This window comes from Carettochelys insculpta, chromosome 1 (assembly GCF_033958435.1).
Source record: "Carettochelys insculpta isolate YL-2023 chromosome 1, ASM3395843v1, whole genome shotgun sequence".
NCBI lineage: Eukaryota > Metazoa > Chordata > Testudines > Carettochelyidae > Carettochelys > Carettochelys insculpta.
Window position 1 is genome coordinate 268,896,958 of NC_134137.1, and position 24,914 is coordinate 268,921,871.

The 24,914-nt window shown below is 44.4% G+C and overlaps 2 protein-coding genes across 9 annotated transcripts in view; one reads left to right on the forward strand and one right to left on the reverse strand.

The window, feature by feature from the left end:
- Positions 1-6,327, forward strand: part of DENND11 (DENN domain containing 11) — a 29,469-nt gene extending 23,142 nt beyond the window's left edge. Inside the window, exon 9 of the mRNA XM_075007015.1 lies at positions 931-6,327. Coding sequence (XP_074863116.1) covers positions 931-1,126 — 196 coding nt within the window. The 3' untranslated portion in view covers positions 1,127-6,327. The remainder of the gene's footprint in view (positions 1-930) is intronic.
- A 129-nt stretch (positions 6,328-6,456) lies between these two features.
- AGK (acylglycerol kinase) overlaps positions 6,457-24,914 on the reverse strand; it is a 58,233-nt gene continuing 39,775 nt past the window's right edge. For all 8 annotated transcript variants that reach the window (XM_075006946.1, XM_075006981.1, XM_075006963.1 and 5 more), the window contains exons 8-16: positions 23,170-23,264; positions 19,881-19,950; positions 18,999-19,078; positions 16,604-16,661; positions 14,172-14,319; positions 12,923-13,020; positions 10,260-10,330; positions 8,652-8,736; positions 6,457-7,186 (exon numbers count right to left, since the gene is read on the reverse strand). In XM_075006946.1, the coding sequence (XP_074863047.1) occupies positions 7,049-7,186; positions 8,652-8,736; positions 10,260-10,330; positions 12,923-13,020; positions 14,172-14,319; positions 16,604-16,661; positions 18,999-19,078; positions 19,881-19,950; positions 23,170-23,264 (843 nt within the window). In that variant the 3' untranslated portion in view covers positions 6,457-7,048. The remainder of the gene's footprint in view (positions 7,187-8,651; positions 8,737-10,259; positions 10,331-12,922; positions 13,021-14,171; positions 14,320-16,603; positions 16,662-18,998; positions 19,079-19,880; positions 19,951-23,169; positions 23,265-24,914) is intronic.

Consider the following 24,914-nt stretch of genomic DNA (forward strand, 5'->3'; position numbering starts at 1 on the left):
TCTAAAACAGCCAACGTCTTCTGATCCTCTTCAGAATTCCTGGTAATGCTGGCGGAGGCCAAACAACTTGAGATACAGGCAGTGCTCTGGCTGGAGGGAGCAAATGGTGCCTCTGTTTGTTGGCTGGGGACGTGTGTGGCAGTTTCAGTGGAGGGTTGGGCAATGTCCCTGCAGTCTGAGATTGAACTAGCAGTGGGTGGAGAAATAGGTGGCAGCTGAAGTACTAAAGTGACCCTGGCACTTCCTATGGATCCCTTAATCACACTTCACTGTTGCTCATGTCTGGGGAGGGTGGAATACATGAGTAATGCAATGAAATTGTCTAAAGGAAAATTGAGGATGAACGTTAGGGACTGCTTGCCAAGAGTGAAATGCGTTGGACCAAGACTAGCCTGCCACCATCACAGGCTGAAGCCTCTTTGCTCAAGCCACTTAAAAGTAGGTCATGGTTGGAGAGCATATGGGATCAGGGAACAGTGTTGTTACCTGCAAGGGGTGGCAGGGAGGCGGTCAGTCAAACATGCGTCTCCAGGTTCTATTCCTTGAGTGGTGTGGACAATGAGTCATAACTAGACTCTGGTAGCACAAGACTAGGTAATGGAGAAATCGTTGGGGACACTATACATGCACTTATGCACTCTGTTCCCCCACAGTACTGAGCAACGTGTTGGATTTCTACATTTGGTCTCTTGCTCCCCAGGGTAGATGTGTTAGTTGAGGTAGCACCTAACAAATAAGCCAGCCTGGAGTCTGTTGGATCTTCATTGTTGACCTACCACAACAAGAAACCTCTTGGCTCCTCGGGGGGTGGGACTGTGCAATACCACAGTGGAAGGGAGTTGGGAATGTGTTTTTTAAATATTTTTAGAACTCTAGGGACAATGAGAATCTGTCTTCCATTTCATGCAATCCCACCTCTCTTCCCTACAGGTTTTTCATGGAACAGAACAATCGGATATTTCAGACGCTGATGGAAGTCTCAGCCAGCCAAGATAAGACCTTGACAGCTGACCATGCCCGGGGCATGGGCTTGGACCCACAAGGTGACCGAAGCTTCCTCATGGACCTACTGGAAGTGTATGGCATTGATGTCATGCTAGTCATTGATAACCCCTGCTGCACTTAAACTGAAGTTGAGAGAGACAGGGAACAGCAATGGCTTTTTAAAAACTATGATATATTGCTTAAGAGCATCACTGGAATTCACCACACTGTCACTGGAAGGATCTTGTTTGTTTAATAACTTTACACAGACAAGTATTTATAATTTTAAATGGAATAATTTTATTTTCCTTTCTGCAGGACTGACTGCTCCAATTTTGATTTTTCTTTTCCTGATAGCTGTAGGACTGATGGCATCTTTTCACCAACCCTCACAGTTGACACTGGCAACTATTTTTGGCCTAGTCTTGACTTCTGAAGGGCTGGAAATTTCAGGGAAAGCACATTCTCTCATTGGGACCAATGTGAAATCATGCGTATTTGAGCCTTCAGGAGCTGACTGTGGAGAATGTCCACTCTAGCTGGGTATCATACAGTGCTCCCCAGTCTTTTCAACATCCTCTCCCTACTGTGTCTCACTGGGAACTGTTAGTTATGCAGGTTATACCCTGTAAGCTTCACTTGCCCACCCTCGCAGCAGTTGAGGTGGCAGAAGAAAACAGTTAAGATGAGACATGCCCCAGGATCATGTGATCACTTTGTATTATGGGATGGTACAAGGTGGTTCATTTGGAAAGTGGAATGATTTAGAGCCTACCCCTCCCCCTTTTCAAGCCTCAGGCGCAGGAGACTGGAGATGCTCTTTACCTGCTGGAGCTTCCTAAGTCTGTTATGGTTGCACAGATTTTGCTTTAGTTAAAGATTTTAGAACAGCAGGATGGTGTCCAGGTAGTCCATACCAAGTGGCAACCACCAACACAAAGGCATCCAGTAGCTGCTATGCTTTGCAATCTCTTTTTGGGCAAGGGTTGCACACTGTTGGTACAGCTGCATGGCAAATGCATGGGGCTAACTCACCATCCCTCCTTCCTTCTTTCCTCGACAGAATCTTTGTGCAGGGTCTGCTGCATAATCAGGCTTCTTTGTCTTGTTTTCCCAGGGCTGTGACTTAGCTTAGCTCTGGCCATCACTTTACCAGTCATTGTTCTGCTTGAGCATTTAGTAAATGGAGATCTTTGGTCAGGCAGCTGTTAATGGGACAGCTCACTTACTTTTCAGAGCTACAACCACCTTCACCTTACACTGATGTCTGGTTGGCCTTACTGGAGTTCTCCTGTGTCTTAGAATTCCTTCCAGTTCATCTGCCAGAGAAGTGGAAGTGAAATTGTGTGTGCACCTGTGAGGGGAGTCTTAGTGACCCATTTTTCTTCCTGCCCCTTTGCTTTGCTTCTCTTTGGGGTAGGGATTTCTTGCTCAAGTGTCAGCTGAATCCCCCTGCTCCTTTTTGCTCTGATCGGGGTCATCTCCTGGTCCCACAGAATTTGAGTAAGAGCAGGTATTTAATTTATATCCTTAGGTTATAGCCCTCTGCAACCTGAGTCTAATTAGAGTTTCTGAGCTGTAGCAGGGCTGCATGTATTCACACATTGTCAAAGCAGACATAAGAAAGGAACCGTAAAGCCATAGTTTTACCCCAGCAGGATAGCTACAGTCTGTCTGCTCTCCTATGTAAGGTAGCTCCCAGAAGCATCTCTTGAAAGGCAAATGCTGCAGCAGGTGAGATGTATCCAGAGAAAAAGGGCCACTCTGTTACTCTAATGGAAGGAAACTTCTGCCTAAACATAGTGCAGTGCTGTGACTCACCTGCTTTGGCTCTGTCATTCTTCCTCATTCCTGGCTTCTTGGTAGTAGAAGCAGTGGCAGTTCTGCAGACTTCAGGAAGATAGGTACCCCCCAACAGTATGGTAGAGAGGGACTGGTTAAGAATTACTAAGAAGCAGTTCCTGGTTTCTGCCTTTGAATAAAACACACTATGGTGCATATTTCCTCTTAGCATAACCAGCAATCTGAATTCCCACCCTTTCTTCAAAACTTGAGAATTACTTGACAGTGTTTTGCCAGTCTGTGAGGTTGTTTTTTTTTTGTTTGTTTGTTTTGTTTTTAAACGCAGGGCAGCTAGGTGCTCTTGGTAAAGGAGGGTGTTTTGGAATAGGGGCCCGGAATGTGTTTAACAGTAAAGTTTGATAAAACAGAGGACAAGATGTGACGCTGTCATTTTACCACTGAATGCTACTTGGAAAATCCTCTTCTGAAATTATGAAAGTATTTGCCTTTAAAAGTGGTGCCTTTACATATTTTTAATGTGACTATGGCCGTTAACATTTGTAAGTGTAAGCCAGCCAATCCCTCACAACCATCATGTGATAGTTGTTAATGTCTCACACAGGAATCTTTCTAACCTCTGATAGCCCCTACTCACTTCTGTAGTAGGAGAGAGCAACAGGCTTTCCATCAGACTACATGGTGCTATCTTCACCTTTCTGACATGAAATGGGGTTTGCACATAAGAACCCACATCTACTAGTCCCTCTGAACAGAGAGAGAAAGGAAGGTCTCTGATCAGCATTACTAACTACTAGTTAGGCAGGTCATAAAATTTGTCTTGTGATGTGTAATAATTGTAGTAGCCTGGGGAAAATTCTGGCTTTGCAGAAGTCAAAGGAACAGGATTTCATAGTATCATAGAACTGTAGGATGGCACTACCAGGAATCTCAGGAGGTTTAGTTCAGTTCCCTGCACTCACAGCAGAATTCAATATTATCTAGAGAATCCCTGACAGGAGTCTGTCTATCTTGCTCATAAATCTTCAATGATAGAGGTTCTACAACCTCCCAAGCAACTTACTCCAGTGCTTAATCGCCCCAACAGGAAGATTTTCCTAATATCCAGCCTTAGACTGCCCTTGTTACCAACTTAAGACCATTGGTTCTTGTCCTATCCTCAGAGTTTGAGGACAATTTTTCCTCCCTTCTTGTACTAACCTTTTGCATACTTGAACTTATATCCCTGTCTTCTCTTTTCCAGACTAAACAGACCTCCTCAGGCAGCTCCCTGAGTACTCTAGGATGCACTTTATCAGGCCCTTGTCGCTTAAAGACCTCTAACTTGTCAAAATAATTTAACTTATTCTTTCTCTATTTTAGCCTCTGATCCCATCTCACCTTCAATGGGATCCACTATGACATGTTGCTTATAACATTTTTTTTTCTTGTTTTAGTGAAAAAAGTAACTTAATGCTTCTGCCACTTACCCATTGTCTGTCCCCACACCCCCCGTTAGGAATGGACCTGGCCTTGCTTTTAATGTATTTGAAGAATGTCATCTTGTCCCTTTACATCTACAAGTATTTTAATCTTGTTCCTGTATACCTGTATTTATCTTTTATTCATTCTTTGTAATTTGACCTATTTTTCACTTGTTGGTAGGACTTGTTTCTTCAGTTTCAAATCAATGAACCTGGTTAAGCCATGGTGGTGTTTTGCTGCGTGCCCAGTCTTTCCTGTGCGATCGGGCAGCGCACGGCTCTTACTCCATTAACAATGTCTCTGGGAAAACTGCGGTGTCTCTCTCGCAATGGTTTCCCTTTAAAACCTGCTTCCCGTGGGATCTTACCTTCCGACTCCGTGAGTTTGTTAAAGTTTGCCTCCTTGAAGTCTTATCTTTATTGTGTGCTTTCATGGTCACTTTCACTTAAACTTGGAACAGCCTCTTCCCCTGACCTGTGTGTCTGTTCTACAGAGCATACAGTCAAAAAGGGCACAGGCTTGCGGAGCTTAACCCCTATTGCTATAGCCCTAGTGGCTCCCCATCTTTATTCTTACAATGGCCCTGTGCAGAAGGGAAATGCGATTTCCCCGTTTTACACAGATATAGCAAAATTCTGCAGGGAGTTTTCAGCCAGGTTCCTTATTTACTAAACTATGTTGCTTTAACCATTGATATGGTGGACAGGTGAAAGCTGCTCACCTCAAGGAAAGCTGAAGTCATTTGCCTCAGTGTAACTGAACATGGTTTTCCACGAAGCCAGTGACCCCTTGTATTTCTCAGTGAGAAGAGCAGAGGCTTTTAAAGGCTGAATAGTGTCCACAGAACCGAGCCTGTCTGTAAACAGAGGGGCTAAGAGGAGCTGCTACATTAAAACAGCAAGGTTTCATTTGTTTTTAAACAATTAAAGCTCACATTTTTAACACGACTTCCTTCCTGTTTTTCTGTCCCTGGATTGTATTTATTCATTAGTGGTTGATGATGAAAGCAGTGGCCAGTATGTATACAGGGGAGGTGGGAGGGAACAGGCAAGAGGCTGCAGCAAGGTGATAGGCTTAGCCATAATTAAAAACAACCTGAAAACCCCACACCCTCTTTCCTTAGCACTTTGAGGGTAATTATGCACAGGAAAGTGATAGCAGAACAAGAGACTACTAACTTAGCTTGTGGTGTAACTGTTTCATGGAAGGGGCAGAGAGGTGTTTCTTCTTGCACTGTGGTCCTTAATGATTTTTCTAAGCTAGTGGGTGGCACATTTTAGTGAATAATGTTTAGTTTAGGACCAAGGTGAGCAAAACATCCTCTTTCCTAATCCCTACAACCAACTTCTTTCAGGAGGGCCAGTTAAACTGAAAAGCATGTGGGTGTAGCAATGGCAGAATATAAGAACATGAAGGGTCATACTGGGTCAGACTAAAAGTCCATCTCACCCAGCCTCCTACCATGAACAGATCAAGTAATCACTAAGTGAGGTATTCCATGCTTCCCCTTCCCAACCTCTGACAAACTGTCAGGAGGGGTAGGAATGGTGCCCTGAGCCTTTAACAGTCATTGCTGGACCTACCATCCGTGTTTTTATCTAGTTCTTTTCTGAACCCCACTAAAGTCCTGCTCTTCACACCATCCTCCAGCAAAGGAGGTCCAGAGGTTGATTGCATTGTGTAAAGAAATACTTGCTTTGGTTCATTTTAAACCTGTCACCCATTAACTTCATTCAGGGGCCCTTAGTTCTTGGAGCAGCAGCAAGTGTCATTCAGGGCTTGTCTATGCTAAGCAGAAGAACGACCTGTTCAGGGTTGATCTTCCAGAGTTTGATTTTGTGCATCTGGTGAAGACACAGCAAAATCATTGTCTCTGGGGTTGGAAGCTGACCCCTGTACTCTACGTGAGATTACAGGCTAGGGCTTCACAAGGGAAGCAAGTCAATTTTGATACATCAGTTCTAGTTATGTGACTGCTGTAGTTAGAATTGTGTATCTGAAATCAAGCTATTGACATAGCCTCAGGCAGGGATGGATTGCCAGCCAAACTACTGTAACCTGATAATACAAGGGCCAAATACAAAATTAGAAGGGGCAACTTAATCTTCATGTTATACTGCAGGAATAACCACCCCAGCCCAAAAAAATCAAGGACTAAGTTTACTCAGTTCACAGGCCCTGGCCTCACAGAATACATAAGCAGTTCAATGCTTTTATGGAAGGTCTTTAGTTACAATAAGCTTAAGTGTCAGCTTCCACACTTAAAACAGCACAAGCTGAGGTCAGACAAGTGTTTCCCTCCCTCCAACACTAAGATTGCATTATGGGAATTTTATGCCTTCTGCCAGAGCACTCATCATGAACAAAAGAAGAGGGAAGACTAGTTGACCCACGTATGTTTTCATAAACTCCCCCCCCCCCGCCCCAATTAATCCCAGAAGAAGCTTGTTCAGTTTTTCCAAAAGGCCCAGAATCCTCAGCTCTGACCCCAGGTACAAAATAGGGCTCCAGACTCTCAAAGCCACAGAAATGTCTTTTCATTTCACTTTAAATCAGACTTGTTGTATAATGGAAGCTTCTCTGTCTTACAGCACTCACCTGTAGTGCTGTCAATGGAACAGTGCGGGCTTCTTTTAAAAAGCAAACTAGATTTAATCTGTTACTTACACACTGTACCTCTGGTGCATGCCAAGGCACCACTGCCCTGTGTTTACCAGCCAAGTGACTAATGACTGGATGGGGTTAAACCTGGTATCACTCTCATGAATGGCCCCAAAGATCCTGATGAGGTTGGTACTTCTTACTGCACGGCTGGATGAAGTATCTGTTCTCTCCTTCTGGGGTCACAGAAGAATTGGAGCTTCCGGGGCAACAGCTTCACTTCCACAGGCATGGCCTCATACTCCTCATTGTCTATGCCAAAGGAGCCCTCGGTGCCCTTCATGGAATCAAGCATAGGTCAGACTCAACAATGACTCAATTGTTACACAAACTATAGCAGTGGTACCTGGGCCCACCTATGTCTCCCCTTAAGAGTACAGCTGTGTTCTCTACTGGATCTGAGTCAATACTTCCACGCTGCTTAGTCTCACCAGTACACAGAGCACAGTTTTTGGCTGCACATAATGTATTAACCAACTGCCCTGTGAAACATTACCTCACTTAATAGCTAATTGACAATTTGGCAGCAATTAAATGCTAGATCACTAACACTTGGCTCTGTTTAGCTTTAAGGAGTCTTTGCTCTTGGAATTACTATTAACAGCTTGGCTGAGTTTTCTGGACTTGCAACTGAGACCGTGCTCATATGTTACCTCACAAACACCTCTTGGTATTTTTGATTATATTCTTTTGCACCCTGCGTCTCCTCAGACCAGCACAGCTCTTTACTATCACACTGACAAGTAGTGTGGAGATGTGAAATGGCAAACTTTGGGGTTGGGGAAAAAATTAGGGACTTTTTTGGTTCAAAACAATCCCAGTCACACCTGTTTCTACACTGTCACACACACAAAATCACCAGTGATTGATGCCAGTCCATCAGTGTGGTACAGAAAACTCTCATATCTGGCATCCACGGGACCGGGAGGCTGCCAGCAAATCAAATATTTTGGGTAATAGAGAGCAGCTCCCACTGGGTGGGAGAGCAGAGGAGCCTGCCGGCTGCACTTTCACATTGCAAGGAGGGATGGTGGGCAGCACAGAGTAGGCTAGCCCCCTCCGAGGAGCAGGGCATCACTCTCGCACTCCGTACACAAACCCCAGCCCTGACGCTGGGCAGGATTTTAACCCCAAACTAACATCTATCCTGCTACCTCATTTTTAGAAGGCAACTCAAATCAGTCTGCTCAAGCATTTCATCAGGGTAGGAGCTGCAAACTTATGTCAAGTCTTGGGGTTAATATTTGTAGAGTCTTTTTGACCACTATTTCCCTCCTAGTCTCAGTTCAGTTAGCATGGGCCTTCATAATCCCGGCCAACTGATCTTCTCAGCTTTTTGCCTCTGACAGAACCCTTCTAGACTGGCACTCTAATGAAAGATTCCAGTACTCAGAGCCTGGCCAGCAGAGGGAAAGTGCCCACCCCAAGATGCAAGCTCTAGCAGGAGTCCATTTGCCTGCTCCGCTCACACTGCTAACGATGATTTTTGCTGCATGGATGGACAGGAATGAGCTGCTTCTGGAGCTGAACCCCACAGTTCCCACTCTAGACAGAAGACGTACAGTGGTGATGCCTGACTCCCTGCTTTGGGGGCACACTGTCTTTCTGAGCTGCTGCACAAGACGCAGCTTCCTTATTCACAGGGAGGACAGCATGACTACCTGTCAATGCTGAGAGACAGGGTTTCTCAGCATGTCGCACTGAGAAACAAGTGCCCAGCCTTCCAGATTCTGACTTCTTACCTCTGGAAGCTGCAAGATGCACCTGCTGGCTTGGACACACTGACTTCCTTCAGGACACAACTGGGGGTCACACATCTTTTTACTTCTGTTCAAATCAAAGAAAAAGAAATATTAGCTTCCAAAAGAAGCAACCAGGCTTAAGACCTTTTTAAATCAGTCTTCTCTTTCAAAGGCTAAGCAGATGGTCTCCCTCTAGTCTCTCTTTCTTGATTTACTTACAAAATTCTGCAACTAGGCTAAAAAGAGCTGTTAGGTACATGCAGCCAGACACTTGAGTTTCTTTAAAGGCTTTCTGCATGTCTGTGTAAATTCAGTCACAGAATGTGACATACTGCTGGGAACTATGTATCCAGTCCAGCTGCATTGTGTGTGCTGGTGATTGCTAACAGTTTCCTCTCTGAATTCCCACTAACTTACTGGTACCCTTCTGATGGTAAGATGACCCCGAAAAGACCACAATGTCCTTTGTTTCCTTCTCTTGGTAAGGCTGCCAATGGTACAAAACAGCACAGACTCAAATAGCAGGCAACCTTCAGTCAATGCGACTGATTCAATTTATACTTGATGCCATCTGATCACTTATATAGTCATGACGATATTGCTCCCATATGGCATGGGAGTGTGGAATGCCCAAGTAAGTTGCCTGCTATTGCTAGTAATACTGTAAACAAGATACAGATTAGCCATGTGGCACTGAAAAGCTTCCACACCTTTCCATCCAGTTTCACTAGAGCGGGCCCCAGAACTGGAAAACAGCAGCTTCAACCAAAAGACCAGCATGCTGGCAAAAGCAGAATCTAATAGTGCAGGAGAGTCCACTGGTCGTTCCTCTAGAGGCACCGCACTCCACTTCAACAAGGAGTAACAACCGGAGAAAGTTGGTATTTCGCTTGCTTAAAGGAGAGAGGAATGAAGCTCTCAGCAGCGGCTAGTGCCCCCTAGTGGCTCCTTTATAAAGTGAGAGAAATGAGCAATCCCAGGAGAGCAACCCAAACAAAAGGGAGGTGGTGAGTAAGGAGGTAAGAAAACTCCAGATCGCCCTCCTTGTACCAGGCCCCCCATGCTTGGAACTCCTGGTCTGCCCATGATGCCACTTTAATTGTTCAAGTCCGTCCTTAAAACGCCCTTCTTCCAAAAGACCTTTCCAGCTGAGATCTCACTTCAGAGACAGCTTTGCCCTTTCGCTTAAAAACTGACTCCTGGTACTAACAAAGGTATGTGCCATACATCACCAGTACTGTCATGTTAACTCTGCTGCATCCCATTTTCCCTTTCATCTAAATGGTAATAGTTCTGGGGTAGGGATGTTGTCTTCCTAACTGTCTTTAAAGCATCTGGCCTCTTAATGGTGTTCTATCAATAACTAGATCAGACAGTACTGCAGAGGAGAAAAGGGGGAAGGTGCAGAAATCATAGATGGTACGGAGGGGAGCTGTAGCCACTCAAACTTTGGTACTTGCAAAACAAAATTACTATAAACCTGGATTTGAGCAAAACAAATGCCACAATCCCCACAAGGCATTCCCCACTTTTGTCCTCCCAGCACAAAAAACAAAAAAACCCACCATCACTTTGAATCTAGCCCAATGCAGCCTCCCCCATACTCACCCCCTATTTATGAAGTCTCCTTTGCCGACTGTATCTGGTTCAATGCAAATATTCATAAAATCTTCCGTACGCTATGGAAAAGATTTAAAAAACAAATTGTTAGTGCTTCTGTAGCATTACACCATCCGTACTGCATCATGTGCTTGAAATTCTCTTTAAGAAGAGACAGCACATTTCCACATCACAAACTATCTTACAGAAAAGAGGGTTGGCGGTTTTGTACTTGGTAAAAGAAAGAAAAAAAATGATTTATTTTTAATGGCTTAAATGGTTAGCATCAAGTTAAAAGTGGCATCTAATGATTCCTGACACATCATCATTCTGTACCAAATACCACATGACATATTCAAGAAAAATATTGAACTAATTTTTATTACCATTTTACAGTTTATGCTATTGGTTTATTTTTTTCATTCTGTGCAACTAGTAGGATGATGAATGTAGGTTATTCAGGGCAGGGCTACACTCAACGAGAAGGTCGAATTAAGGTAGGCAATTCTAGCTAAACTAATTACATAGCTGGAGTCGACGTACCTTAATTCAGGCTTTGGCGCCATCTCCACTGCAGGAGATTAATGGAAGCAAATGCTCCCAGCAACTTCCCTTATTCCAAACAAGGGTCAGGAGCACCGGTGCCAGCATGGGCCCCCTACTGAGTTTGATTTGGCACATCCCTACCAGGGTGCTGTTATCGAACTCTGGAAGATCAAACATGGCAGCCTCAGTCTGACTTCTGTTCCCAACGCTTCCTAGTCACCATCTCTTTCTGCCAGGCTCTTATGTACTAGCACAATGCTGCAACATTTAGCCAGCAAGTGCTGCAAGAAGAAATGTTTATTCATTTTAAAAAACAATACCGAGAGGATTTATATAGACGAACAATGGAAGTCTCTCTTTTGGTCCTTGCTTTTCTGAAAGCTTATCTTTTGCCAATGTAGATTTGGGGTCAAAATATATCTGCCATTGCCACTTCAGATTCCTCCCTCAGTTGCTCCATAGTCTTCATTTCCTATTTGCTGTATGTGCTTACGTCGGGCTTGTACTAGGCGTGTTTGCCCTTAGAGTAAATTTGGTTTGGGAAGTGATTTATTTTAATGTTTCTATTATGGCAAAAGCCCTAGATTCAGCTCAACTGGAAAAGAAGTTCTTTTGACAGTGTAGCTTATTTCAGCTGTGGAACTGGTAAAAGCTACACTGGAAAAAGTGCTCTTCTGCCAGCATAATCAGAATCTGAACTCGGGGGATTGGTTGATCCAGCTATATCTGTACAGATACCAGTATCCCCTATCTAGTATAGATTAGGCCTGAGCCTGGAATGTGAGGGAGGGAAGAATGACTCATGTTACTGATCTGAGATGCCTATGGCTAATTAATGAGCTGTGTGATAGAATCTATCTGGTCCCTTCAGGCTGAAGGAACAATGACCATTCTGTGTGGTCTCAGGGATGAATGTAAAAGCATGAGGAAGACATGAGGAACCAGATGGGCGAGCACAAGACAAGACATGTAGATGCTTGTTTAATGGGGGTGAAGCTGCACTTAGGTACACTGTTTTGTTCCTCACCCAAAAAGCGACAAACTCACGGGTCAGCGCTGATGCCTGTGGTGGGGACCACATACCCCTCCCATCGATGAACAAAGTGCTGTTAGCATTGCTGCTGCACAGACAAGCAAAGGGAAGGGAAATGAACAAGTGGGCATAGGGACTGGGTTATGGAACAGAACACTGAGCTCTTCACTGTGGATCACAGGTTCAAATCCAGTCCAGGTCAGTATTGACCAAAGCTGTTACCATGCAAGGGCTGGCCAGTGGCCGGTGTGAACAAGTTGATGCTTTCACAGTCCAGCTTCTGCTGGGAGCCTGAGCATGGAGGCCAAAGGCTACAATGAAAATTAAACTACCCCCACACCACTGCACTGTGGGATGTCAGCGTAGGGCAGTATAGGGAAGGTTACACTAAGTTGCCTGTTCTCTCTCTGGTCCTCCGAACAAAGGGCTCTGACCACGGAGAATGTTGATCCAGCACTTTCCATCAGAACTAGACTTATATCAACCCAGAAATCATCGCTGTGCTTTTGACACTGTGCAACATGAACTCCAGCCAGAGATATTATTGGGGTCTTGCACTGAACAAACATATGGCACCAAAGAAGCTCTTATCAGGACAATTTTACTTGCCCCTCCCCTGCTCCTCACATAAATCAACAGAACTTACAACCTCCTATCCTCTTTAATTTAAAATGGTCACTGTCCTTGGTTTAGTGCCAAACTTCTGGGTCCTTTGCTCTGAAGTTGGCAGAGGGAAAGGACCAAAATTCCAGGCACACATCCAGCCTTATTGCTTCATTTCAGCATCAGTAAATAACATCTCCACTTTCCCATGGGACAAGGAGAGGAGGTGCCTAATCCCTGCTGTGAGTGCTTCAGGATTTCCCTTGGCTATTGAAAACTTCCTGTTACTCTCACTCTGTCTTCTCTGCTCAACCTGGCTTCTGCAATTCAGTCTTGCAGGATTTTGATAATGGCCCCTAAAACGGTCCCTCTCCTGGATTCTCCTGCAATCCCATATTCACAAAAACCGTCTATTTTGTGCAGTCGCCAAGATGGGAGTTCAGCGAGGACAGAGGACTCTGTATGGAAAGGGGTTTATTTGGATTCTTACTGTTAGGTCAAGCTGTCTGTTCTGAGTCATGATGGAGAGTTCAATGGTGGACAGCTGCATTTCTTCCCAGGCCTCCACGTTTGCTTGCTGGGCGATTTCTGAGAATGCAGAAGGGAAGAGACCATTAGCTAGAAAGTACATTACGCAGACTAGCACTCCACTGCTGTGACCTACAACAGACTGGTGCCAACGAAACTGCTCTGCCCCGTTACTTCCAAAGGATTTGTTTCCTTTGTGTTTAAAAAGCAACAAATAGAGAAGGAAGCTGTGGGGGCTGAGGCTGGAAAGTTAAGGTGATGAAATAACAGAATGTTGCACAAAAGCTTTAAAACCAGTCCCTAGTGACCCAAAAGTGACAGGTCTCTTGGGCTCTCAGCACAGGTGCACTCAGGAATCTTTTAAAGGCAAGTACTCCCTCTGCCCCCCACCTCCCAACAAATTCCAAAAGCTGTAACATTTAGGATGCTGTGCTAATACTTATATCCCAAAGACACGTTCTCCCTGTCTCTGCTTTTAGCTCATTCCTAGATCTGTAGGGATTCTGAAAGAACTAGATGGGAGCCCATCATTACTCACAGAGCATGCCAGACACTCCCCACTTTGGGGCCTGTGTGACACTTTGCCCCCCACCCCCCCGAACCAGGGACTAAGAGGCAAGGCAATGGGCTATATCTAGCTGGCCCAAGGCTATTTCAGTGGATGTGTCTCACTCCAGTTGGTACTCGCTCTCCACCAAGCAAACAAGAACATGCTTCCTCTGAGGCCATCATGGCTGTCCAGCAGAAAGCAGGATTCAGGGACTACCTGAAAGCCACTTGGTTGGCCCCCTACTACCAGAAGTGCCTGCATCCTGCCTCCACAAAGTGCTGAACTTCTGCCTACTTGGGCATTCCTACCATGCTCCTGGCCACTGTGCCTGAGCACTTGCTGGCCCAGCTAATAGCTGAAGTTCACATTGTACGTATTGTTTGCTGGGAGAGGGCCAGAGCACAGAACGTACTTCTCTGTCCTTTTACTAAACACCGTTATTTCCAAGGTAGCAAGAACTGCGTCCCTGCAACCAGCCTGAGAATGCGTGTGGGATGGCAGAGACAGCGAAAAAGGATGGAAACCAGAAATAAAACCTGGCCAACATGTATACACTGCAGTGGATCTGCTCTAGTGGTTGCTCCATGAAACAGCCTGGCTCGATGTTTCACTGTTCTACAAAGCCCATCTCTGAGTCTATACTCACACACATGCTGCCTACCTTTTTGGGGAGACGCCCAGTACAGCAAAAGTCTTCTGCAGATCCTCACATACAAAGGGGGTCTGGATGGTTTCTCTTCTGGCTCCTCAGGGGGTCTCTTGGCTGGGCCCAAATACATAAGGGAAGCCTGATGTTTCTGAGGCCATTCCTTGAATTTACCCAGAAAGGAGGAAGAAAAATGGCCTTCTGGTGAGCGACCATCAGCTTACTCTGTGTGAGAGTGGGAGGTGACAGCTACATTCACTCCCTTCGCAACCCAAGGGTCCCACCCCGCATAGCCCATTTTAATGTTCTCCAACCTTCAAATTCCCACATAGATGCTGAAGAATTACATAAGACCCCAGAGCCTAGCAGACGGCTGAGAGTGTATCTATCACCTCTGCTGCAGGAGGGCAAAAAGGAGCGAGATCTGAACTAGAAATCGGGTTCAAATGCATGGCAACATAAAGAAGTAACCAGAGGGCCACACAGGGGCAGCTCCAGTAGCTTTATAAAGTGTTTGAGAGACACAACTCTAACGTATAGCACAAATAGCACACTGATACAAGAACTCTGTAAATCTCTGGATATCTGCAGATTGAATGCAGATGCCAATTTTGTATCCATGCAGGCATTTGTTACTCACTGATATTTCTGATTCTAATACCAGAACTTCAGAAGTTAAAATGAAACACTAGCTACCCAAATACTGCTTGTGTCGAAAACAGGGGACACTCTTTACTACTATTTTAAACCAGCTTCTGAAAGACTAAATACAGAGCCAGAGGGAATAACCAATGCGAACACCTGGCTTCTACTGAAATTAACACACTGCAGAAATTCAGCTGATAACCCAAACATACAAGGTACACCTAGTCTTCTTTGCGGGGGATGAAGTTGAGGGGTGAAAACCAAAAAGTTACAAGCTTGTTTTGCATCAGGGGACTCATAATGTAGAGCCCCTCCCTAGCACATCTCTGAGCATGGTGAAAAATTCCATCACAGCACCTAAATACATTAATAGCACTGGCCAAATCATGCAGGAAGAGCAGTACAACCATAAGAATATTAATGATCCTGGGGAAAAAAGATGGGCCCTGGACTTAGTATCTCTTCCAAATTACCATTATGGCTCAAAACTGTAAAAGCTGAAATGTTTTGGATCATCATTTTAAAATAGAGAAGAAGAGTCGCGGTAATGCCATTACAGATAATCAATTGTGGCCGTCCCATCTGCAAAGGGGTAGAGCAGAAACAGGAAAGATGTGGAGCAGTGAAATGAACATGATTAGTGGCATAGCAGCACTTTGAAAAAATAAGAGATTAAAATATTTGGGATGACTTAGTTTTGAGAAGAGGTGAAAAAGGTAACATGGCAGAGGTTTAAAGAGCAATGAATGACTTCGACAAAGTCATGACGCTCTTCCATCTATAAGGTGGCTCTAATGGAAACCAAAGGCCAGAAAATCATAAATGATAAGAAGATTTTTAAAAAACACCACAATGCCAAAACAGCCTGTGGAACTCTCTGCCACTAGATACCACTGACACAAAGAGGTTAGTATCAGAATGCTCTTTAAGTCAGCTATTTATATCAATATGAATATCCGTAGTTAAGCTCATTGGTATATAAATGCAGACTCTCTCAACTCTCCTGCTTCAGGGTTTAAAGACAACCCTAGCTCCCTGGCATCTGAAGAAGCTTATCTCATGGGCATAAATGTCAATTACTGGAATTTAGGAAGCATTTTGTGCTGGCCAGTATCACAGATGGGCTAAACGGATCTGATCATTTGTGGCAATTCCTGTGTAATACTGTAGTATAGTTGTGAAGGTTTGTATGTTTTACATGTTCAGGAGAACAGCTTGAGTAGAAGCGCATGACCTTTACCACAGGTGAGACGTTAAGTTTCACATTGCCCCTTAAAGCATCTGAACACTTTACACTGAGATATAAGCAATTAATCTTTGTGTTCAATTTATCACACCTGAAAACCACTGTCTGATTATCAGCATAGGTATGCTGTCTAATTAGAGGCATTTTTTATGTCAGCTGAATAAACCAGGGTGAAACCTTACCATAAGGAAGCCTGAATACGACTGGATTGGACAAAGGTGTCTGAGCTCCCTCTACCAGTTATCAGCTGCAACAGCCTCTCTCTAACTTCAAAAGTGGTTATTGGTTCCCTCTAGTGACTGAATGTAGTTCCGGCAGTTCCTCAGGCTAGGAATTTTACACTGTATTATAACAAACAACGTATACCCCCACTCCAGAGCTCTGCAAATTAACATTGTATGTTTCTAAGTATTTAAACAAACTGACTGTTTCTCCCCGGTTAATGTCATTACTGGAACTCCTCAATGGAACTATAACGTGGAATATTGCCCCACAAACAATGCACACACACTGCCTCTCTTTCCTCCTTGCTATTAATACTGCAATAACACTTTACCTTCAGTGTATTGAAAAAGTGAGCTGCTTTTGTTTTCAAAGGCCCAAGGTACCAGTATCTGAAAAGAACCAAGTTAAAATTTGTAAAAAAGCTCAGGATACATAAGGTAAAGTCTTGATGCAATGCATGCCAAAGTTCATACACTTGCTTGCCACCAAAGTTTTCTCTTGTGCACTTCAAGATACAACAAAACTGACTTGTACAAAATGTACACACACTTACATGTTTAGCTCCCACAAGATAACACCAATAGTATGTAATCACTCGCACTGTTAATCCATGTTCTCAAAGTGCTTTGCAAAAAAGAGGATTGGTATCACTCTCTTACAGGAGGAGAACCTGCAGTCCAGAAGTGAGGTGATGTGCTCAAAGTTACACACCAAATCAGTTGCAGAATCAGGAAGAGATTTGTGCTTCAAGTCCCATGTGCCATTGCTGAGCTGTCTAGATCAGAGAAATACACTACAAAACCTGCCCTAGAAATGGCCCCACACATTAGCTACAGAATGCTACCTAGTAATCTGAAACAATCCAGAATAATTCACGCTCCCTGGTCAATAGCTGCTGGGATGCACCTCAGCAGGCTGCAGGAAGAGCTGGAATGGAGGAAGTGAAATCAATGGCTTCAAAATTAAAGACACAGATGCTCCTAATGTTCACTTGCCTGAAAGTGCTCTCAGACCTAATAAATATTTAAAAATAGAAGTACAGTTACCTTAAACTACTGGATGACATTTAACAACACACCCAGAGGGTCGACATTGCACAAACTCCTTTGGGGAGCAGGAGACCCAAGCTATACAAGCTTCCATAAACCTCCACCAGGATCCTGCCATACATACTTCTTGTTACACTGTTACCACTAACCCACTGATTTATCCAGTCCCTACGCCAATCCCATCACACAAAACCAAACACAACATCATGGCCATCCCACATATCTAGACTGGAATGGAGAAGAACCACCAGGTACCCCACACTTATGGTCCCTTCCCTGATGAACTTGTTGCTCAATTCAACCTGGTCATGCCTTAGCCTTCCCTTTTACCTACCCGATGGGCCTGGGGCACAATACAGAGACTGAAGCTGACCAAATCCTGAAGGAGGAGAGAACTGCACAAGAAAGATTTGGGGTGAAAGTGTCAGAGTGAGTGAAGATGTGGGAACAGCTGCAGGTAGGAAGCCTAGTGGATATTTGGGTGGGGGGGAGGCTGTGGAAAATAATGCATCCATTAGCACCCAGCCAAGGGAATCTTGGGGCCACAGCTAAGAGGCAATCCTCGGCAAGCGCTATACCAACCACTGCATATTCTTGTCCCGCTAGTGACAAACCGCCTGATCCACACTGGGCCTGGTCACCCCTTCTCCTGACTAAGATGGTCCACATATGAACCACTACATCCCTCAGCTTCCCAAACATCCAACAGGTGTATTACAGCTCAGTGCTATTCATTTGGAGCAAAACCAGAATTTACTAGTTTACCAATTAGGAAACCATTCAACAGTACATACCATGCCATTCCTGGAAGGAACTGAAAGACTTTTCCATTGCATCTGATGTTCTTTGCTGGAATTGAATTATGAGTATGCGTGTCTTTTCCTCAGTGATTTATGAAACTTAGGCTATACCTACATTAGCATATCCCTTTCGAAAGAGGGGGGCTAATGAGACACTCCAGGACATGCTAATGAGATGCTGAAATGAATATGCAGTGCCTCATTAGCACAACGGCGGCTGCAGCACTTAAAGTCCTGCTTTTGATCGCATGCAGCTTGTCTACATAGGGTCTTTTTCTAAAGGACCCTGCACACTTTGAAAACCCCTTATTCCTATAACTAAACAGGAATAAGGGGATTTTAAGTGTGCACGGTCCTTTCAGAAAGAACCCCATGTAGACAAGCCGTGGTCAATAGAAAGCCACACTTTCGAAGTGCTGCGGCTGCCATTATGCTAATGAAGTGCTGCATATTCATTGCAGTGCCTCATTAGCATATCCCAAAGTGTCTGATTAACAACTCCCTTTCGAAGGGGGGGAGTAGTGTAGACATAGCCTTAATGCCTTAACCTACAGTTTTCTCCTCTCTGACGGTAATCTCTTCCTAGTGGCTTTGTCTGAAAGAGAATTTCCAGAACTGAACACCATAGGACAGCTGTGAAGTTATCGTTTGCAAAATTAAGTTAGCAGAAAGTCAAATGCAAAATGCATATGTAAAGGAACACTGAAATGCCTTACACTTTATCACCACAAAATGCTAATGGAATGTGTCTACGTTTGTCCTCTTCTGGAGCTAGGGCCAAACTTCCCCAGGAACTCATTGCAAGAGTTGGGATGGGAAATATAAAGGGGGTATTAAAAAGGCACAAGTGCATACAAAAGCCACACAATTTCTTTACTTGCTAACTTTAACTCCTGCATCTCTGTAGGATCCCCATCTTAATCCAGTCACTGCAAACACAGGCTGTTCCTTCTCTCCCTGTAAAGGAAAAAGAAAGTGCACATTTACATTCCTCTTTGCAACCATAGAACAGTCACTCAGCTAATGGATGACCAATTCCAGCAGTGAAATTTCATAGCAAAAGTGCCAGAAATCACAGCAGAAGGTTTCCAAGGTGTTAGTGCTTTGCGCTGACTGCATGCCTAACAAGGACGATTTCAATTTATGGATACCAGTAGCCCAAAGACAGAAGTGCTGCACAGCACTACAATGCACCAGCTGCAGAGACAGGTGGGTGTGCTCACAGAGCAGATACACCAGAAAAAGGGGATACTCAGGCCACAGGCATGGCCAAAGGTTCTCAGTCTCAGATTTTCCAGGATAGAAGGCTATCAATCGCAGTGACTACAAACTGCAATATCTACCGACTATGTACTTTAAACCAAGTCAGACTATTACCCCATTTCTCCAAAAACACCTGCATTGACAAGTTGTGTGTTCACCAAGCACTTTCAGACTCCCAACAAAGTTTTTAAATACCCTACTATGCCCTTCAGCAAAGAACATGCCACTTTCTTGTATGCACCGCATTAGGAAGACAAATGAAATGATTTCCATTATAATGGCTAATGCCATAAACATCCAGTCATGACATCACTGACTGGAGGAGAGTATTCTTGTGTAAACATTATCTAACACAATGCCCCCAGTGCTCCAGAGAAATGGGTGGCCAGCACTGCATGAGAAACACACACAGCAAAGCCTTAAGAATACTGTTGTCACTTAAAAATGTAAGGGGGAAAGGATGCGTATTTTTGTTTTTTGTTTTTTTTTTTTTTACCTTGATCTGCAGCACATCAACTGGAATTGTCTCTCCCTTCAGAATGGCCAATGTAGCATCTGCAATGTGTCTGCAAAATAGACAGAAGGGCACAAAAGGCAGCATGGGCTTTTAAATTATTATTTATTTGTATTACAGTGGCACCTACAGACCACTGAAGATTGGGGCCTCACTGTGCTTGGCATTGTACAAATACATAATGAGAGAGAGTCCTAGCCCCAAAGATCTTACAGTCTAAATAGTTTGCATTTCCTTCTGGGACAGTAAGCAAAAGGAGTCAGCAAGAATGAAGGACAAAAGCCAGCCTAACTGTCTCAAAGAGATTCACCATCCAATTACTCTTGAGGAGTACGCACCTTCTACAATATGTTCCTTACCTCTTTAAGGGCTCTTTTGGGAAATCTTTTTTACTGGTGGCACACCAGAGCATACCACAGATCTGTGCATAAAACTGAATGTAGTCACAAGACAGGCACATATTACTGCTGCTCCCACAGTGCATCAGTACACTTATATGGACAAGAGAGTGTACCTATTTCCTTGCATAAGAGGAGATTTAGCCCTCACTTAGATATTGCTGGTATTAAAGGTAAGACAGTGACTATTAATAACATATGGGAGAGGTTTAAAACAATTGTTGCTCATGTATGGTATAATTTATAAAAATGATTCAGGGATTTCATGCACATTATTATACTCAATTTAATCTAGTCTAGGCTCCATTAACCTTATATTGTGGCCAGGATTATTGCCTTCACGTCATCACCTGAGTTCAGGGGTGTGCACATTTCCATGACAGCCGGAAATGTAAAACTTGGGTCAACCCAACATCCCCTGAAGACATTTTCCATTAGGCCATTCCTCACTCTTTATGTCTTTTACACTCAGACTTTAAGTCCAATAAGCAAAGGAGGAACTAGTGTCCAAATATCTAAAATGTTACTATTTGTCATTCTTACGTTCACACTCAGGTTCTGTTGCTCACATGGGTTTATCAACAAAATTACATTCAACTCCACCAATATATTGTGATCCTCACCTCAGAAATCCATTACCAATGGACAATAAGAGCTTGCCACTCAAATGGCTCTCTCAAAGCCCAAACATAAATTATATTTATCCTACTGTTGATAAAAGCACTGTCCACCCAGCTGAGTTGCAAAGCACTTGGGGAGTTTTAATGAAAGATCAGATGCTATGCCATTTTGGCTTGTGGGCACTTTGTATGTTGGATAACAGGAAAGCTTCCAGAAAGCACAATTGAGTAGTGCAGGGGTGTCCAATACATTCACCATTCACTACATGTGGCACATAGGACACTGCATTGCAGCACATATTGGGGTGACCAACCCTGGGCTCTTAACTCACAGGCAGCTCTTGGAGCCTTTAAATGTGGCTCCTCCTCGGTGGGAGAAGCATATGGCGGCAGCAGCTCTGGTGACTGTAGAGAGTCACCGGCATTGAATTAGAGCAGGGGGACTGGGGGTGCCTGGTTCTGGGGGAGGGCATTTACTGGTGGGGTCGGAGCTGGGAGTGCCTGGTTCTATTAAGTTTTGTATAATATAATGTGGCGAATATAAAAAGATGACAACCACAAGTGTGGCAATCTTTGAATTCCTATTGGATACCACTGGACAAGAGTGAACAGAGCTCACAGTGAAGGAAATAAATGTATTAGTATGGGAGAAACTGGAATGCAGAAAACCGTGGGGAGCAGATGAAAAACAGTTAATTAAAAAAATTAAGACCAAGAAAAATAAACTTATGTTTAACATAGCAAAATGCAGGAATATAGTCATTGCCTGACTGTTTTGTGCACTACCCCACTGTCCTGTTTCCTGACCCTGAGAAGCTTAAACAGATACTTCAGAGGAAATGCACAAGATGTCCTGAAGTGGGTACACATGAGATATACTGTCCTATACACTGGGGAAGTTTCTGCCTACTCCCAATAGGCAAATATTGGCTTATAGAATGAAGTGGGAGAACACGTATCCTTCCCCAAACCATTGGGTTGGTCTGTCTTTTGCAAGCATGGGGAACCCTCGGCCTGAAGTCTGGAGCGTGAGTGTGGTTTGCCTGGATCCAGCCCCTGAGGCTTGGGGCTCCCCTCCCTGACATCCAGCCGGCAGCAGATGGAGGATTTGGAGCCCCAAGATTTGTGGGTCAGAGTCAGGCGAGCTGGGGGCAGACCTGGCCCATGTGCGGTGCCTGGTGGGCGCAGGGAGCAGCTCCTGGCACTACCACCCGTGCCTCTGCTGCTGCCACCCCTGTGCCTCCTGCCACTCCTCACAGCTGGGGGAATGGCAGTGCATAGCTGCCTGGAGGCTCTCCCCCCTTGTGCTCTGACTGGCTGGAACTCTGGCCAATCAGAGCAGTGGGGGAAGGCACCATGCCTATGAGCCACGGGAGAAAATCCTGTCCAGGGAACTTTTCTCTGTACTGCCATTCCCCCAGCTAGGAGAGGGGGTGAAAGCGGAGGCCGTGCGCAGATGTCACCTCTCACCCTGCTCTTGTACCTTCCGTCTGCCCAGCTCCCCTGCACCCTCCCCCACACTCAGTCCTTGCACCCTCAGGCTGTTCCTGCATCCTCCCTCCCATCCAGCCCCCAAACACAGACCCAAACCCCACTCCTGCATCCTTCTTCCCACTCAGACCCCACTCTTGCTCCCCAGCAGTCCTCTCCTGCACAGTGAACCCCTCAGGTAGTCCAACACCAGGCCCCCAGAAGAGTTAATCTGGCCTGGGGCAATCCCTGAACCTGAGTTCCCAGTTCTCTATTCACTGCCCATGGTGCTGAAGAATAAGGGGAGTGAAGAGTCTCAGTCAGGGACCACTTCCATGAGGTTTTTGTTTTGTTTTGTTTTTGTTTCTCAATTTTATGGGGCCACTGACCCAAGAAGTGTTTCCCATCCCTGGTCTATTGTATCTTTGGCTAGTCTAATTATCCATATAAATGCTCAGTCCTTGTTTGAATCCTGCCAAGCTCTTGGCTTCAAGGGTATTTTGGGGCTCAGAGTTTTACAGGATAAACTGTGCATCCCAAAAATATATATATTTCCTTTCATGATTTTTAAATTTGCTTTTAAAATTTCATTGACTCACATACTCGTCCAACTTCCCAAACAGCTGTTAGGCCGTTAAGGTTACCAGTTACCAGGTAACCCACAGGGGAAGACAGAAGAGGTAATAAAAGCACCTAAGATAGATATGAAAAACACAGACTACCCAGCAGCACTTCCCACTCGAAGATAAAACCAAATCGCTCCCTCTCACATGCAACACTTACTGGACTTGGTTTATGCTTTTAGGATAGAGAGTTTGGCTCAGGGTACTGGTCTTTCCAAGGGGAATGAATCCAATGGGAATTTTACTGAAGGTAGCCTGGAAACATGAGGGAAGCAAAAATTACATTTACATCAGCTGAACTTAACACTCCTATGTGAGCAGCATAGCTGTGTCTGATATTGACCCCTTCGCATCAAGCTGTCAGGAGCTTCCAGAAACAAGCAGTAATACATAATGACTCAGAACATGGCATCAGAATCTCTTGAACCCACCAGTGCCAACTGGCTACAAAAGAGCTTTCTGTAATCATTACGAGCACCATTACGCACGTTGGCAGACATACACTACGTAATGTGTGTATTCTGTCAGCAATCTGCCATCTTTCCGCAATTCAAGGTGGCATCTGAAACACTGAATCTCATTTATCTTTGCAGAAGCCCTCCTGATAGAGAAACATGCACGATAAAAAGATTTCCTTACCCAAAAAAAAGTAGGAATTGACAAGAACCGGCTTTGACTGTGGAAGTTGGAACTTGCACTGTTTTCTGGACCACGGTATCATAAAGGCCTTGTTGTAGGAGCGAGCTAGTGTATGTAAGCAAACCAATATAGACTACTGGATATCACAATGTACTCTCTCTGCTGGGTAATGCAGCTTGTTGCCCTGCGACACTACAAAGGCACACCAGCTAAACTGCAGCCCTTCACCATCACTTTTAAGTGCTATCCCCTCACTTGTAAACCCTCACATCTCCTCGCACCCTCCTCTCACTCTACCCAGTGTCATTTTTTCCCTTGCAAGAGACTGGCTTTGCGCAAGCCTCCTTACTCTTGCTTTGCCTTGCCGGTTCCCTCAGAAGTGCCTATATTTAGCACCTTTAACAGGTTCTCCTATAATCAGAAGTATGAAGACACAAACCATGGAGGGGAGATAGAGTACAAACAGGCAGGCAGATCTGCAGGAAACCATTACCTCTAGCATGTAGCTTGACAGTAGGCACCAAATTCTGTGGCCCAAGAAATGTAGAAAGAGAATCTCTGACTGTACTACTGTGAACTCCTTTCACCCTGCAGAATACTGCAGCATGAAGAATATTCTGGGCTACTGTAAATTAACAAGCAGCATTGCCACGCTCTGTCTTTCAAAATGGTATCAAATGCTCAAAGTAAACAAACAGAGAAAACAGAACAGTCCTTCTTTTCTCTCCACACACTTTCAATGAAAGGGAACTTACAGACCAACTTAACAGTAAGTACCAAAACAGCAGAGGAAAATATTTTGTGATCGTTCACAACATCCCTTTAAAAATTACTGACTTATTTGGAAAGTTTAAATACAAAATGTTTGTCTTGTCACATTCAGACAAAGGAACTGTGTAAGCAGGCACAATTCTAGTCACCAGGAATGTCTTCAGATCCCTGTCTGGAACATTTCACTGCCTTTGTGCCAGGGTTCTGCCAAGAGGTTCTGGGTATACTGCTCCCCTGCTTTGTCATTTATCAGCATCATCCCTGGTAAAACATATCACTTCCAGTCCAAGTATTCTAGTATGAGCCCTTCAAATTTGCTTTCTGCAATCATTTATGAAAGTAGAAATTCACTATTTGACTACAGACGCTGATCATAAAAGCAGGAGGAGCACAGCCCCACTGAATTCAGTTTTAAGTTGCAGATACAGAAAATCACTTGTAGCTTTTTCTCAACTCTATTGCCAAACAAAACAAACCTAGATGCAATTGGCCCAC